Source organism: Pristiophorus japonicus, chromosome 18 (assembly GCF_044704955.1).
Source record: "Pristiophorus japonicus isolate sPriJap1 chromosome 18, sPriJap1.hap1, whole genome shotgun sequence".
Taxonomy (NCBI): Eukaryota; Metazoa; Chordata; class Chondrichthyes; family Pristiophoridae; genus Pristiophorus; species Pristiophorus japonicus.
In genome coordinates, this window is record NC_091994.1 from 95,890,716 (window position 1) to 95,907,952 (window position 17,237).

General features: G+C 45.0%; 1 protein-coding gene across 5 annotated transcripts in view; it reads left to right on the forward strand.

The window, feature by feature from the left end:
* Positions 1 to 17,237, forward strand: part of LOC139228914 (telomere zinc finger-associated protein-like) — a 40,343-nt gene that overhangs the window by 5,245 nt on the left and 17,861 nt on the right. For 2 of the 5 annotated variants that reach the window (XM_070860425.1, XM_070860429.1), the window contains exons 1-2: positions 3,479 to 3,733; positions 8,858 to 9,851. In XM_070860425.1, the coding sequence (XP_070716526.1) occupies positions 8,860 to 9,851 (992 nt within the window). In that variant the 5' untranslated portion in view covers positions 3,479 to 3,733; positions 8,858 to 8,859. Of the gene's footprint in view, positions 1 to 3,401; positions 3,428 to 3,478; positions 3,734 to 8,857; positions 9,852 to 17,237 lie in introns of those variants that run through there. The other 3 variants (XM_070860427.1, XM_070860426.1, XM_070860428.1) reach the window with 2 other exon arrangements.

Genomic DNA, 17,237 nt, shown 5'->3' on the forward strand with positions numbered 1-17,237 from the left:
GACAAAAAGCAGGAAACTATAGACCAGTTAGCCTAACATCTGTCATTGGGAAAATGCTGGAGTCCATTATTAAGGAAGCAATAGCGGGACATTTGGAAAAGCATGATTCAATCAAGCAGAGTCCGCATGGTTTTATGAAAGGGAAATCATGTTTGAAAAATTTGCTGGAGTTCTTTAAGGATGTAACGAGCAGGCTGGATAAGGGGGAACCAGTGGATGTGGTGTATTTGGATTTCCAGAAGGCATTCGTTAAGGTGCCACATAAGAGGTTACTGCACAAGATAAAAGCTCACGGGGTTGGGGGTAATATATTAGCATGGATAGAGGATTGGCTAACTAACAGAAAACAGAGAATCGGGATAAATGGGTCATTTTCTGATTGGCAAACAGTGACTAGGGGGGTGCCGCAGGGATCTGTGCTGGGTCCTCAACTATTTACAATCTATATTAATGACTTGGATGAAGGGACTCAGTGTAATGTAGCCAAGTTTGCTGATGATGCAAAAATGGATGGGAAAGCAAATTGTGAAGAGGACACAAAACATCTGCAAAGGGATATAGACAGGCTAAGTGAGTGGGCAAAAATTTGGCAGATGGAGTATAATGTGGGAAAATGTGAGGTTATCCACTTTGGCAGAAATATTAGAAAAGCAAATTATAATTTAAATGGAGAAAAATTGCAAAGTGCTGCAGTGCAGAGAGACCTGGGGGTCCCCCTTGTGCATGAGACACAAAGTTAGTATGCAGGTACAGCAAGTAATCAAGAAGGCAAATGGAATATTGGCCTTTATTGCATGGGGGATGAAGCATAAAAGCAGAGAGGTCCTGCTACAGTTGAACAGGGTACTGGTGAGGCCACACCTGGAGTACTGCGTACAATTTTGGTCTCCGTATTTAAGAAAGGATATACTTGCATTGGAGGCTGTTCAGAGAAGGTTCACTAGGTTGATTCCGGAGATAAGAGGGTTAACTTATGAGGACAGGTTGAGTAGGTTGGGCCTATACACATTGGAGTTCAAAAGAATGAGAGGTGATCTTATTGAAACTTATAAGATAATGAGGGGGCTCGACAAGGTGGATGCAGGGAGGATATTTCCACTCATAGGGGAAACTAAAACTAGGGGACATAGTCTTAGAATAAGGGGCCGCCCATTTAAAACTGAGATGAGGAGAAATTTCTTCTCTCGGAGGGTTGTAAATCTGTGGCATTCTCTGCTCCAGAGAGCTGTGGAGGCTAGGTCATTGAATATATTTAAGGCGGAGAGGGACAGATTTTTGAGTGATAAGCGAGTAAAGGGTTATGGGGACCGGACAGGGAAGTGGAGCTGAGTCCATGATTGTATTGAATGGCGGAGCAGGCTCGAGAGGCCAAATAGCCTATTCCTGCTCCTATTTCTTATCCAGCATCATCATAGGCAGTCCCTCGGAGTCGAGGAAGACTTGCTTCCACTCTTAAAAATGAGTCCTTAGGTGACTGAACAGTCCAATACGAGAACCACAGTCCCTGTCACAGATGAGACAGATAGTCATTGAGGGAAAGGGTCGGTGGGACTGGTTTGCCGCATGCTCTTTCCGCTGCCTGCGTTTGATTTCTGCAATGAGACTCGAGGTGCTCAGCGCCCTCCCGGATGCACTTCCTCCACTTAGGATGATCTTTGGCCAGGGATTCCCAGGTGTCAGTGGGGATGCTGCACTTTATCAGGGAGGCTTTGAGGGTGCCCTGTAACGTTTCCTCTGCCCACCTTTGGCTTGTTTGCCGTGAAGGAGTTCCGAGTAGAGCGCTTGCTTTGGGAGTCTCGTGTCTGGCATGCAAACAAGGTGGCCTGCCCAGCAGTGCTGATCAGGTGTGGTCAGTGCTTCAATGCTGGGGATGTTGGCCTGGTCGAGGACGCTAACGTTGGTGCGTCTGTCCTCCCAGGGGATTGGCAGGATCTTGCAGAGACATCATTGATATTTCTCCAGCAATTTGAGGTGTCTATCTACATTGTCCATGTCTCTGAGCCATACAGGAGGGCGGGTATTACTACAGCCCTGTAGACCATGAGCTTGGTGCCAGACTTGAGGGACTGGTTGGTCTTCAAACACTCTTTTCCTCAGACGGCCGAAGACTGCACTGGAGGCGATGTTGAATCTTGTTATCAATGTCTGCTCTTGTTGATAATAGGCTCCCGAGGTATGGGAAATGGTCCACGTTGTCCAGGGCCGCGCCGTGGATCTTGATGACAGGGGTGGGGTGGGGCGGGGGCAGTGCTGTGCGGCGGAGACGGATTAGTGGAGGACCTTTGTCTTACAGATATTTAGTGTAAGGCCTATGCTTTCGTACGCCTCAGTGAATACGTTAACTATGACTTGGAGTTCAGCGCAGATGCAGGCGTCGTCCACGTATTGTAGCTCGACGACAGAGGTTGGGGTGGTTGTGGACCTAACCTGGAGACGACGAAGGTTGAACAGGTTCCCACTGTAGTTTAGTTTAGTTCCACTCCAGCGCTTGGTCACTCAACCAGGAAACACCAGGACTGGTTTCATGAGAATGACCAGGAGATCCAAGAGCTAATAGATCACAAGCGCAAGGCATTTCTGAGCCTTAAACAACAACCCAACTCGGGAGCAGTAAGGCAGCATTACAGACGGCTTAAGGCTGAGGTCCAACAAAAAACTCGGGACCTAAAGAACAGATGGTGGATGGAGAAAGCACAGGAAATACAGCAGCTGGCCGACAGCCATGAAGTGCAAGGATTCTTCACCACAGTCAAGACCTCCTATGGCCCAAACACCCAAGGCTCCGCCCCAGTGTCCTCGACTCCATCCCGAAGCATGCTACCCGCCACCACCTCGGTAAAACTTCAGCCCTGCACGAGGTAGAAAAAGCCATAAGGCAGCTTAAGAACAACAAGGCTACGGGAGCGGATGGAATCCCCGCTGAGGCACTGAAGTATACTGTTGGCGCAAACCTCATCTCCCTCATCTGGAGGGAGGAGAGCATGCCGGGAGATCTCAGAGATGCAGTGATTGTGACCATCATTAAAAGAAGGGACAAGTCCGACTGTGGCAACTACAGAAGAATCTCCCTGTTATCAGCCACTGGGAAAGTTGTCGCTAGAAACCTCCTCAACCGTCTTCTCCTATTTCTTATGTTCAAACCCATTGCTAACGCATCCAATAATATGGAATTCTGTTGAGTTTCTGATTGAGAAACATCAGTGCACACCAAAACGAGATATTAGCACTTCCTTGGTAAAGTTGTGGTGCTCTGGCCCATGCCAATCGTCTCCATGGTTACCAACTGAATCAAGATGGTGGCCGAGAGTCTCGGAGACGGCGCGTGACCAGCGTGAGAATCTCGGTCGCCATTTTGCGATGCTGCCGCGCAGTTTGACCGCCGGAGGCCGCGCTTCAACAGACAAGGGGGCCTGGTGGAGAGCGAAAGGTATTGGGGCAGACAGCTAGCCGGAGGCGAGAAACCCTGGCAGGAGGCAGGGGAACGTACAGGGGAAGCGGCAGGCAGACGGTGGGGGAGGAGGGCGAACCCGCACATGCCGCGGCCAGAGGACTACAACTCCCGGCGCGGCGCTCGTGCACATGCGCAGCGTGCGGCGGACAGCAGGCCGCGCATGCTCAGTTTCAAAGTTTCACTTGACAGCTGCTTGGAAGGTTTAAAGCATTTTTTTTCCACTGAAGGCATCGTTCACATTGCATTCAGCTCCTGTGGTGGTCAGGAACCATCAGCCTCCAGGTAGGAAAGCCTAAAATGCATCATTTTCACCATCAGTCAGCAGCCCTCCTGCTTGTAACCTATGCCGCTTTGAGAAGGTTTATTCGGTAATGGAGGGAAATGGGTCTTCACCTCCTCCTCCTCCTTCCAAAGGGTCTGTCACTGACCGATTGACTGCATGCATGTTGTGTAATGCTGAGCTTCCTAACTGTTCGCTGACATGTTTTATTGTACAGATTTCTGATTAAAATTATTTTGGCCTAAATAGGCCTTTTTAAAAAAAAAACAGGCTGACTTGGTGAGTTACTGAAAAGCCAAGTACTAAGTGGCACTGGATGTAAAGTGTGTGTGCCTGAATAACAAGTGAATTATGCAGAGCCAATTTTAAATTCATTTTATACGTGTCTTCACCCCACAATGCCCTGATTTTCTATCTGTGTAGCTAAATTGAGACAATATAATAGTTTATTCTGTAGGTTATTTGGAGGGGAAGGATGCTGAATCCACTGTGATATGATACTCTTGCACTACAGTGCAGTCATATTGTTGGTTATTCTCGGATTTATCCATCACTCCTGCCCTTGATCACCTACACTGGCTCTGTGTCTCCAATACATTGAAATTAAAATCTTTGCCCTCATCTTCAAATCTCTCCAGGGCTTCACCACGCCCTATCCCTTCAGTCTTATTCACGCTTGTATCTCCTCCTGAACCCTTATGTTCTCTTTTTGTACATCGCCTTCTCCCTTTTCCCCAGCGATAACAGGTCTTCAGCCACATTAGTCCTGCTCTCTGGAACGCCATCCCTAAACCTTTTTGCTTCTCTTCTCTTTTTCCCCATTAAAAACCATTTAGTCGCCTCTTCTAACTCTCCCTCCTCGGCTCAGAGTCCAATCATTTATCTATTTTGTTCATCCCTTTCTGTGAAGCACATTGGAATGTTTTCTACATTAAAGACTCTATATAAATGTTGTAGTTTGATACAAAAGTGAAGCAAGACAAAAGAAAAAACACCAGTGATATTCTGGCTAAAAATGGTTGTGGAGCTGAACTCTCCAATCAGTTGGCAAAAACAGCATTGATTTGCAAAACAGACCAAAAGCTCCCAGGATTGAGCCCCTTGACTGTGATGCGTCAGCTGATCGCAGCCAGCACGCAGTATGGATGCTAGAATTGGGCTCTGGGCTAGGGAGTGGGAAAATCAGTCAGCATTCCCACTGCTGGTAGCTGTCCAGTAACTGCTGCTGCTGGAAAGTTCATGTTTGTGGATGTCTGATGACAATTGGACTGGGCTCGGTTGTGACGACTCCTGTAGTCAAATAGCCACTGTCTAGGGTAACTCATTAAGAATTGGCAATCGGACGAGGTCCTGGAAGTCAGCTGGCAGCTTGGAACTGTACTGAAACACGTTCAGTGGAGGAACAGGAAAGAAAGATTGTGATTTGTTTATATTTGAGCTATAGTCCAGGTTTAAAGTTGCTGTACAAAATGTTATTGAGTAAGCAATCTATGGCAGTGAAGTAGTGATGACCCCAGGAATCAGAGGTTTGATTCCTTCTCTCCATTAATTCCAGTATCAGTCATTGGGAGGGGGGATTACACCTGGGCATATGGTGGGCTAGTTTCATAGTAGCATTGATACAGCCTGGGAGCGATCACTCCTATTCCCCCTTGGCTCAATTTCCACCACCCAGACCGGTTTACAGTCCAAGTGCTGTTTTGAAGAAGAGCTTAGAGTTCTCCCAGTGCTCTGGCCACCATTCCTCCTTCAGCTAACACCGCCAAAAACAAGACTAACTGGTTATTCATTGGATGTTGCTGGCACAGAACGGGTACCACATTTGCCTACGTAACACTTGCTATACTCTGCAAAGTAAGTGTTAGGCAGTCTCCCGTGTCCAGGATGACCTGCTTCCACACCAAAAAGGATGAGTTCACAGGTGTTCAATGAGGGACCTGATATTCTAGGTCCCAAACTATATCCTGAAGGGTGGAAGATGCCTGCGTGTGAATTCTTTTAATGTGGCGTGGCCGTTGTACACCAGCCACCACACGGGCCTGACAGAGCAAGGCTTTGGTCCAGTGGCAAGGGTTAACCAAGACAACTGGAGACCAAACTCTGCTGCACGGACCTAGTATGCATACATACTCCTACTGTCCATAGATCGCAGTGTGGGCTGGCCTGTGCTGCACCTTCCCTGGGCCCCGACCCTGCTGTTATACACCGCGTTGCTCCTGGGGGCCTCTGCCTCACTGCTGGGCTCCTCAACTCTGACCTTGCCGTTCCCTGACTCCGACACTGCCGCCCCGGGCAAAATAAATTTGATGCGTGAAGCACTTGGAGATGTTTTGATGGAACAGGGTGCTGTATGTATGGAAATATTATAAGGAAGAGCAGGCCCCCTCGAGAGAGACACTTAAAAGTGGTTCTGGTTCTAGAGTGCGATTCTGATTTGTTTCTTTAAGTCCACTGTGCTAAATCCTGGGAATTGTAGTTTAATTTTAAAATGTCTAAGTCAGGGGACAGAAGTAATTGCTGCAAGTTTTAGGCTCCTGGTCGACACCTGCTTTCTTTCTCCTTGTATTCAGAAAGATTATAACATTCTAGAATTTTATAGCTTCAGAAAGAGGTCTGTTGTGCCTGAGCTGCCTCTTAAAGAGCAAGCCACCTGGTCCCATTTGAATTTTTCTTTTTCAAATATTTAGCCACTGCCCTTTTAAAAGCTGGAATGGATTCTGCTTCCAGCACTGTTTGTGATTGGGCATTCCAGATCCTAAATTCTCCTGACCACTCCTTGTTCTATTGGTGATGATTTTAACATTTTTGCTCTCGAGATTTTGTGTATCTGTAACAAAGTGTGATGGACACCACACTTTTTGTGGATGGAGAAGTGGTGGAAATAACTCTTAGTACCACTTGAATTTTGTACAGTTGCTAGATCGGTATATTTAAATACATTGTCAACCCATTCTGTTTTTAAAGTTAAACCTTATGTGGGGAAAATACACATGTACAGCCACAGAAACTTTGGACAGCCTGAATTAGATCCTGTAATAAAGTAAGGTGCTTTTAATCCTGAATTCAATGCGTCACCATCATTAATTACAATTTATGGATTGCTGATTCATAATACCCCGCAGCAACGTGTGGGAGAGAGGGCAAGCTAGACTCTTGGGAATTTAGCAGCTAAGTACTTGGTGTCGCACATTGGGATATCTCGGGATGAGACTAAAACAAACATCAATTATATCTTGTGCATAACTGCAGTAACCAATGCTATAGGTTTGTGTGCAATGAACAAAGACATGACGGAGTTCTCAAAAAAGAAAGATTTGTATTTCTACAGTGTCTTTCACAACTTCAGGATGTCCCAAAGCGCTTTACAGCCAATCAAGTACTTTTAAAGTGTAGTCACTGTTGTAATGTAGGAAACGCAGCAGCCAATTTGTGCTCAGCAAGCTCCCACAAACAGCAATGTGATAATGACCAGGTAATCTGTTTTATTGAGGTTGAGGGATAAATGTTGGCTTGGACACCGGGGAGAACTCCCTGCTCTTCATGGGATCTTTTATGTCCACCTGAGAGAGCAGAGGGGGCCTCGGTTTGACGGCACCCCCGACAGTGTAGCATTCCCTCGGCACTGCACACAGAATGTCAGCTTAGATTTTTTTGATCAAATCTCTGGTATGGGACTTGAACCCACAACCTTCTGACTCGGGCGAGAGTGCTACTACACAACCATGGCAGACACCAAGGGAGTAAAACCAAAGGCAGTGCCGAGGGAAGCCTGTGTTTGTATAGTCAACTCCATTTAAGTTCACAGCTGATCCAAGCAGAGAATCGCATTGAGCACTCCCACTACGCAGAATCCCAATGGACTAAACCCTTTTTCTATTTATTCCAATTGCATATAGTCGCATTGGACCAAACACATTGTATAGAATCTCAATCGACCAAAACCCTTCCCATTCATCCCAATTACTGAGTTCTGAGCTAACCATAAACTGTTCCCCAATTATCTGGGGCTTAATGCTCCGCTTCTGAATATTGGCAGTCTGTTGCTAAATTGCCCTCAATTGTACAGTGTGGCAATTGGTGCAAACTTGGATTGTGCACAGTGTGGTAACTGGTGTAAAGTAGTCTTGTGCAGTGCATTGTCTGTTCTTTAGGGTGATTCAACAATTGTGAGACAAAGAATTACATTTATTTGCAATAAATTGAAATCCTTACTTTTGTGTTTATAAGTATCCTTCGGTGTATATAATATCTCTTTTGTCTTCAAAAACACAGTAAAAGGAATTTTTCCTGTTTGAAACTGAAGACTGGCTTTGTGACATTGCTGAAATGAGCTGCCACTGTAATTTAACCATGTTAGAAATAGAAAACAGTAAAATCTCTTAGAATTTCTGAGGTTGGGCTAGGAAATGGCTAAGAACCTGCTGGGGCATTATGGATGTGCTTCTGAGCCTAGAGCCATGACATAATGGGGCAGTGTAGAGGGAGCTTTACTCTGTATCTAACCCATGCTGTACCTTCCCTGGGAGTGTTTGATGGGACAGTGTAGAGGGAGCTTTACTCTGTATCTAACCCGTGCTGTACCTTCCCTGGGAGTGTTTGATGGGACAGTGTAGAGGGAGCTTTACTCTGTATCTAACCTGTGCTGTACCTGCCCTGGTAGTGTTTGATTGGACAGTGTAGAGGGAGCTTTATTCTGTAAATAACCCGTGCTGTACCTTCCCTGGGAGTGTTTGATGGGACAGTGTAGAGGGAGCTTTACTCTGTATCTAACCTGTGCTGTACCTGCCCTGGTAGTGTTTGATTGGACAGTGTAGAGGGAGCTTTATTCTGTAAATAACCCGTCCTGTACCTTCCCTGGTAGTGTTTGATGGGACAGTGTAGAGGGAGCTTTACTCTCTATCTAACCTGTGCTGTACCTTCCCTGGGAGTGTTTGGTGGGACAGTGTAGAGGGAGCTTTACTCTCTATCTAACCTGTGCTGTACCTTCCCTGGGAGTGTTTGGTGGGACAGTGTAGAGGGAGCTTTATTCTGCATGTAACTCATGCTGTACCTGCGCTGGGGGTGTTTGATGGGGCAGTGTTAACAGATTGCTTGAGGAATAATGCCTCCGTCCTTTTTTTTTTAAGATATGGAAGACCATTTTTCTGAACACAGCAAGAAAATTCTTCATGCTTTGAACAAACAACGGGAAGATGGTAAATTTTGCGATGTTACTCTGGACCTGGACGGCCATTGTTTAAATGCGCACCGCAGTATCCTGGCTTGTTGTAGTAATTTCTTCCGTGTTATCTATGGAGCTGGCACGTCCGCTGAAGTCAACCTTCCTGATAGTTGCACTGGTGTCTTGGGCCTTCTGATTGACTTTATATACACAGGTGAGCTTCAGTTGACCCAGACTAACGTCTCCAAGGTGCTGATCGCAGCGGAGGAACTTTCAATCCCTGATGCTATTCAGGCTTGTCGTTATTATCAGCAGAAGTTCACAGACAATGAGAGAAGGAGTAAGGAAACCTCGTGCAACCAAGCAGCAGCTGAAGACGGACCTGCGAAGGTACCAACAGACACCACAACACAGACAGGAGAAGTTGGAGCTCTCGAGAGACAAATCACGAAATATGAGTTCAGAAATCTTGGCCGAAGGAGCAACCGACACACCCAAAAAGAAAAACTCAACGTGCTGACTGAGAACCAAAAAGATAAAATAAGATCCCTTGCTATTCAGAAAAGGTCTAGAGAATCCTTGACGGTCCACGGAAGCCAAACTTCTAAACAAGTGGAGAAAGCCAAGGAAGTTGACCCAGGAGGCAGCAGTGAGGAGAACAGTCACGAGAGCACCAATGGGAACAGCAACCCTGCATTGGATATGGGCCTCATCAAAGTGGAGGAGGAAGAGGATGAGGAAGATTTGAACGACAGCGGCGAAATGGACCATGACTACATTCCATCCAGGCACATTTGTAAGAAACGGAGAAAGGCTGGCATGCTGGGCGACAGCGCACAGGGACTGGAGAGACAGAAGCTCAAGGCCTCAGACCCGGCAAACAAACAGAGCGAACCAGTGGAGTGTGCGACTTGTCATAAGAAGTTTCTCAGCAAGTATTACCTCAAAGTTCACAACAGGTAAACCCAGTGCTTCCTATGTTCCATTGTTGAAGTCAATGGAGATGTTGCTGTGTCCTGTCAGTGTGATGTGGAGAATGATGGAAACCCAGGAAACGCAGCAGCAATTGCAGACAGTCACCTCATCACACTGACTGCATTAATCATGAGAGCAAAGGGCAAGTGATTTATAATCAGCATCTGAGATCAAGGATGAGATTGCTGGCCTGAAATCCCAAGTATCCATTAAAATGATTATCCAAATAAAATGAGTGCTGTGGAGGTTGGGACACTTTTTCGTTCTGTTTGTGTGTGTCTGGAGAGAATTTGGCCAGGGCACTGGTACAGGGGACATCCTGACCGATTAACAGTTGGGGGGGGTAATCCGTCATTTTCTGTTTGAGCGGCAACTGCACTTTATCACCAGTTTTGTTATTTATTTGAAATTGGTCAAATCGTGCACGAACAGTAGAACTCGGGATACTGCACCTTGACCCTTCCACCACTTCCCAGAATTTAAGTGGCAAAACTGCATTTTTTTCCATACTCTGGCCAACAGCCAATATTCCAATTGAGCAGAATATTCGTACCAACTTTTGTGGTTTACTCCTGAAAGTAGTAATATTCGGGGCAAGGGCAGCTCGTGAGTTTTGACACATCAACGTTAATATAGCAAAGAATATTGAAAACAGCCTCTGCACTTCTTGTAACCCCTGGACTTGCAACTTCCTCTCTTCATATTCCTGGTGAATAAAAATCAATAGTTCAAAGGAAAATATGATTATTGTGGGAGGGGGAGGGAGTAGTTTTAATCTAAAGTGCTTTGCAGGCTCTGAGGAAAATATGCAAAAGAATATGTGGTCACCTGCAGTCTCTTGGACCCCCTCACTCAGATAACGTATCCCTCAGATCCGTCTATTAGACTCGTTTATCATCCTCCCTGTGCCTGGACGCTGATCCCACCACAAAATGGCATCTCACTGCAGTCCCAGTTCAGTGGGTTCCTGCTGAGTCTGCAGTTATCCTTTCAGGAACAAAACATTCTGTAACTTAATAGAATCATAGAGCTCAGAAGGAGGCCATTCGGCCCATCATGCCTGTGCTGGCTCTTTGAAATTGCTATCCAATTAGTCCCAATCCCTCTTTCCCCAAAGTCCTGCAAATTTTTCCTTTTCAAGTATTTATCCGAATCCATTTTGAAAGTTACTATTGAATCTGCTTCTACCACCTTTTAGGCAGTGCATTCCAGATCATACCTCCCTCATGTCACCTTTGGTTCTTTTGCCAAACACCTTAAATCTGGTTATCACTAGAAACAGTTTCTCGATATTCTACAAAACCCTTCAAGATTTTGAACACTTCTATTAAATTTCCCCTTAACCTTCTATGTTCTAAGGAAGGTTTTCTGGGGAAAGTACTTTTAAATTTAAAAGCTGTTTCTTCTTGCTGTTGATAGTAACATTTCCCCTTTAATCACTTAATGAATGTTCAAATTCTGTCTGCTGGTTGCATAAACACAGCATCCAGTAGGGGAAAGCAATGCAATACATAGTCATACTCATTCATGGACTGACTCATATCACATATTTCTGACTTGAGAATGAATCCCAATTATTTCACAGTTCCCTCTGTTCCCAAGATGATCACAAGATCATCACTCCTCCAACAGCACCTCCCAAACCCACGATCTCCACCACCAAGAAGGACAAGGGCAGCCAGTGCATGGGAACACCATCACCTCCAAGTCTCACACAAGCCTGACTTGACACACATCGCCGTTCCTTCATCGTCGCTGAGACAAAATCCTGGAGCTCCCTCCCTAACAGCACTGGGAGCACCTTCACCACACGGACTGCAGCGGTTCAAGAAGGCGGCTCACCACTACCTTTTCAAGGGCAACTAGGGATGGGCAATAAATGCTGGCTTTGCCAGCGATGCCCACACCCATGAATGAATTTTTAAAAAATAGAATAGAATAGTACTGCATGTAAGGGGGCTATCCAGCCCATCAAGTCTGCGGCAGCTCTTCAGTTAGAGCAATCCAGTTAGTCCCATTTCCCTGTTCTTTTCCCCATAATCCCCGCAATTTTTTCTCCACGTATTTATGGAAATGGTAGGAAGTTGGACCCATCTTAGCTAATCCACCCAGAAAGACCCTAAAATCTCCACCCTCCCACCTCACGACAGTTGGTTAAATTATTCCAAGGTTTTGCCTCCTGTCTATTCCATGTGTTGATTACTGTGTGTGAAGAACTTCCTGTTGTCAGTCCCAAATGTGCCTTTCTCCAGTTTAAACTTGTGTCCTCTTGTCCTCCTCTTACGGTTTAGTTTGAAGTATATTCTGGATCAATCTTTACTATCTTATCTACTTTTCGGTCTCGGCTGAAGAGCTCAAATATCTTTTAGACATCTGATGCTGGGAATCAGTCTCGTGGTTCTCTACACCATTTCCTGGGCTTAAATGAACATAAGAACATAAGAAATAGGAACAGGAGTAGGCCATATGGCCCGTCGAGCCTGCTCCACCATTTAATACGATCATGGCTGATCCGATCATGGACTCGGGTCCACTTCCCTGCCTGCTCTCCATAATAATCCCTTATTCCTTTATCGTTTAAGAAACTGTCTATTTCTGTCTTAAATTTATTCAATGTCCGAGCTTCCACACCTCTCTGAGGCAGCGAATTCCAGAGATCCACAACACTCGGAGAAGAAATTTCTCCTCATCTCAGTTTTAAATGGGTGGCCCTTTATTCAAAGATCGTGCCCTCTAGTTCTAGTCTCCCCTATCATTGGAAACCTCCTCTCTGCATCCACCTTGTTAAGCCCCTTCATAATCTTATACGTTTCGATAAGATCACCTCTCATTCTTCTGAATTCCAATGAGTAGAGACCCAACCTACTCAATCTTTCCTCATAAATCAACCCCCTCATCCCAGGAATCAACCTAGTGAATCTTCTCTGAACTGCCTCCAAAGCAAGTATATCCTTTTGTAAATAAGGAAACCAAAACTGCATGCAGTATTTCAAGTGTGGCCTTACCAATACCCTGTATAACTGTAGCAAGACTTCCCAGCTTTTATATTCCATCCCCTTTGCAATAAAGGCCAAGCTTCCATTGGCCTTCCTGATCACTTGCTGTGTACCTGCATACTAACTTTTTGTGTTTCAAGCACAAGTACCCCCAGGTACCGCTGTACTGCAGCACTTTGCAATCTTTCTCCAGTTAAACAATAACTTGCTCTTTTATTTTTTTCTGCCAAAGTGCATGACCTCACACTTCCCAACATTATACTCCATCTGCCAAATTTTTGCCCACTCACTTAGCCTGTCTGTTCTTTTGCAGATTTTTTGTGTCCTCCTCACACATTGCTTTTCCTCCCATCTTTGTATCGTCAGCAAACTTGGCTACGTTACACTCTGTCCCTTCCTCCAAGTCGTTAATATAGATTGTAAATAGTTGGGGTCCCAGCACTGATCCCTGCAACACCCCACTGGTTACTGATTGCCAACCTGAGAATGAACCATTTATCCCGACTCTCTGTTTTTTGTTACTTAGCCAATCCTTTATCCATGCTAATAAATTACCCCCAACCCAGTGAACTTTTATCTTGTGCAGTAACCTTTTATGTGTTTCTCCTTGTTAAATGCCTTCTGGAAGCCCAAATACACCACATCCACTGGTTCCCCTTTATTCACCCTGTTCGTTAGAGTTCCTCAAAGAACTCTAGCAAATTTGTCAAACATGACTTCCTCTTCATCAATCCATGCTGACTCTGCCTGACTGAATTTTGCTTTTCCAAATGTCCTGCCACTGCTTCTTTAATAATGGACTCCAACATTTTCCCAACCACAGATGTTAGGCTAATTAGTCTATAGTTTCCTGCTTTTTGTCTGCCTCCTTTTTTTTTTTAAATAGGGGCATTACATTTGCAGTTTTCCAATCTGATGTGACCTCCCCAGAATCCAGGGAATTTTGGTAAATTACAAGCCATGCTGTACAGTTTTGATCCCCTTATCTAAGGAAGGATATACTTGCCATAGAGGGAGTGCAACAAAGGTTCACCAGACTGATTCCTGGGATGGGGGGGGGGGGGGGGGGGAATTGTCCTATGAGGAGAGATTGAGTAGACTAGGCCTATATTCTCTTGGCTGATCTTCTACCTCAACTCCACTTTTCTGCACTATCCCCATATCCCTTGATTCTCTTACTATCCAAAAAGCTATCGATCTCCGTCTTGAATACACTTGACGACTGAACCTCCACAGCCTTTTGGGGTAGACAATTCCAAAGAGTCACCATCGTCTGAGAGAAGAAATTTCTCGTTTGTCCAAAATGGCCAACCCCTTATTCTGAGACTGTGACCCCTGGTTCTAGACTCTCCAGCCAGGGGAAATATCCTCCCTGCATCTACCCTGTCAAGCCCTGTAAGAATTTTGTATGTTTTAGTGAGATCACCTCTCATTCTTATAAACTCTATAGAGAATATAGGCCTAGTCTACTCAATCTCTCCTCATAGGACAATCCTCCCCCATCCCAGGAATCAGTCTGATAAACCTTTGTTGCATTCTCTCTATGGCAAGTATATCCTTCCTTGGGTAAGGAGACCAAAACTGTACACAATACTCCAGGTGTGGTCTCACCAGAGCCCTATACAATTGCATTAGGACATCTTTGTGGTATCTTCTCTACAACATCACTGAAGCACATACACTCAAGATGGCTTCAACTCAGGAACTTGGTCAGGTGACCTGTATAAACATCAATCGCTGCATTAACACAGTAGTCCACTAGGTGGAGCTATATGTTAGTCTTTACTATCATCATCATATCCTCTTGTAATAAAGGCCAATATACCATTTGCTTTTCTAATTGCTTGCTGCACCTGCATGTTAACTTTCAGTGATGTGTACAAGAACACCCAGGTCCCTCTGAACATCAACATTTCCCAGCCTCTCTCCATTTAAAAAATACTCTGCTTTTCTATTTTTCCTACCAAAGTGGATAACTTCACATTTCTACACATTATATTCCATTTGCGATGATCTTGCCCAGTTACCTGTCTATAGCCCCTTGAAGTCTCTCCTCACAACTTACATTCCCACCTAGCTTTGTATCAGCAAACTTGGATATATTACATTTGGTCCCCTCATTCAAATCATTGATATAGATTGTGAATAGCTGGGGCTCAAGCTCTGATCCTTGCGGTACCCCACTAGTTACAGTCTGCCAACCCAAAAATGACCCGTTTATTCCTACTCTGTTTTCTGTCCTTTAACCAATCCTCAATCCATGCGAGTACATTGCCCCCCAATCCCATGAGCCCTAATTCTGTTAACCTTTTGTGTGGCATCTTATTATTGAATGTCTTCTGAAAATCCAAATACACCACATCCCACTTATCTACTCTGCTAGTTACAACCTCAGAAACAGATCTGTCAAACATGATTTCCCTTTCACAAATCCATGTTGACTCTGCCCAATCCTATTATTTTCTAAGTGCCCTGTTACTGCATCTTAATAATAGAGTCTAGTATCTTCCCTACTACTGATGTCAGGCTAACTGGTCTGTAGTTCCCCATTTTCTCTCTCCTTCCTGTCTTAAATAGCCGGGGGTTACATTTGCTACCTTCCAATCTGTGGGAACCATTCTACAATATGGAATTTTGGAAGATGACAACCAAAGCATCCATTATCTCTATAGCCACCTCTTTCAAAACCCTAGGATGTAGGTCACCAGGTCCAAGGGATTTATCAGCTTTCAGTCCCAATCATTTCTCCAGTATTTTTTTTACTAATACTAATTTCTTTTAGTTCCTCATTCTCGCTAGACCCTTGGTTCTCTACTATTCCTGGGAAGTGTTTTGCATTAACTTCCATGAAGACAAACACAAAGTATTTATTTAATTTCTCTGCCATTTCCTTATTCTCCAATATAATTAAAAAGTAGGACCTCAAAAGTAGTAATCTCGGGATTGCTACCAGTGCCACGTGCTAGTCAGAGTAGGAATCGCAGGATAGCGCAGATGAATACGTGAGCAGTGGTGCAGCAGGGAGGGATTCAAATTCCTGGGGCATTGGAACTGGTTCTGGGGGAGGTGGGACCAGTACAAACTGGACGGTCTGCACCTGGGCAGGACCGGAACCAATGTCCTAGGAGGAGTGTTTGCTAGTGCTGTTGGGGAGGAGTTAAACTAATATGGCAGGGGGATGGGAACCTATGCAGGGAGACAGAGGGAGACAAAAAGGAGGCAAAAGCAAATGATAGAAAGGAGATGAAGAAAAGTGGAGGGCAGAGAAACCCAAGGCAAAGAACAAAAAGGGCCATTGTACAACAAAATTCTAAAAGGACAAAGTGTGTTAAAAAAACAAGCCTGAAGGCTTTGTGTCTTAATGCAAGGAGTATCCGCAATAAGGTGGATGAATTAACTGTGCAAATAGATGTTAACAAATGTGATGTGGTTGGGATTACGGAGACATGGCTCCAGGATGATCAGGGCTGGGAACTCAACATCCAGGGGTATTCAACATTCAGGAAGGATAGAATAAAAGGAAAAGGAGGTGGGATAGCATTGCTGGTTAAAGAGGAGATTAATGCAATAGTTAGGAAAGACATTAGCTTGGATGATGTGGAATCTATATGGGTAGAGCTGCAGAACACTAAAGGGCAAAAAACGTTAGTGGGACTTGTGTACAGACCTCCAAACAGTAGTAGTGATGTTGGGGAGGGCATCAAACAGGAAATTAGGAGTGCATGCAATAAAGGTGCAGCAGTTATAATGGGTGACTTTAATATGCACATAGATTGGGCTAGCCAAACTGGAAGCAATACGGTGGAGGAGGATTTCCTGGAGTGCATAAAGGATGGTTTTCTAGACCAATATGTCGAGGAACCAACTAGGGGGGAGGCCATCTTAGACTGGGTGTTGTGTAATGAGAGAGGATTAATTAGCAATCTCATTGTGCGAGGCACCTTGGGGAAGAGTGACCATAATATGGTGGAATTCTGCATTAGGATGGAGAATGAAACCGTTAATTCAGAGACCATGGTCCAGAACTTAAAGAAGGGTAACTTTGAAGGTATGAGGCGTGAATTGGCTGGGATGGATTGGCGAATGATACTTAAGGGGTTGACTGTGGATGGGCAATGGCAGACATTTAGAGACCGCATGGATGAACTACAACAATTGTACATTCCTGTCTGGCATAAAAATAAAAAAGGGAAGGTGGCTCAACCGTGGTTATCTAGGGAAATCAGGGATAGTATTAAAGCCAAGGAAGTGGCATACAAATTGGCCAGAAATAGCAGCGAACCTGGGGACTGGGAGAAATTTAGAACTCAGCAGAGGAGGACAAAGGGTTTGATTAGGGCAGGGAAAATGGAGTACGAGAAGAAGCTTGCAGGG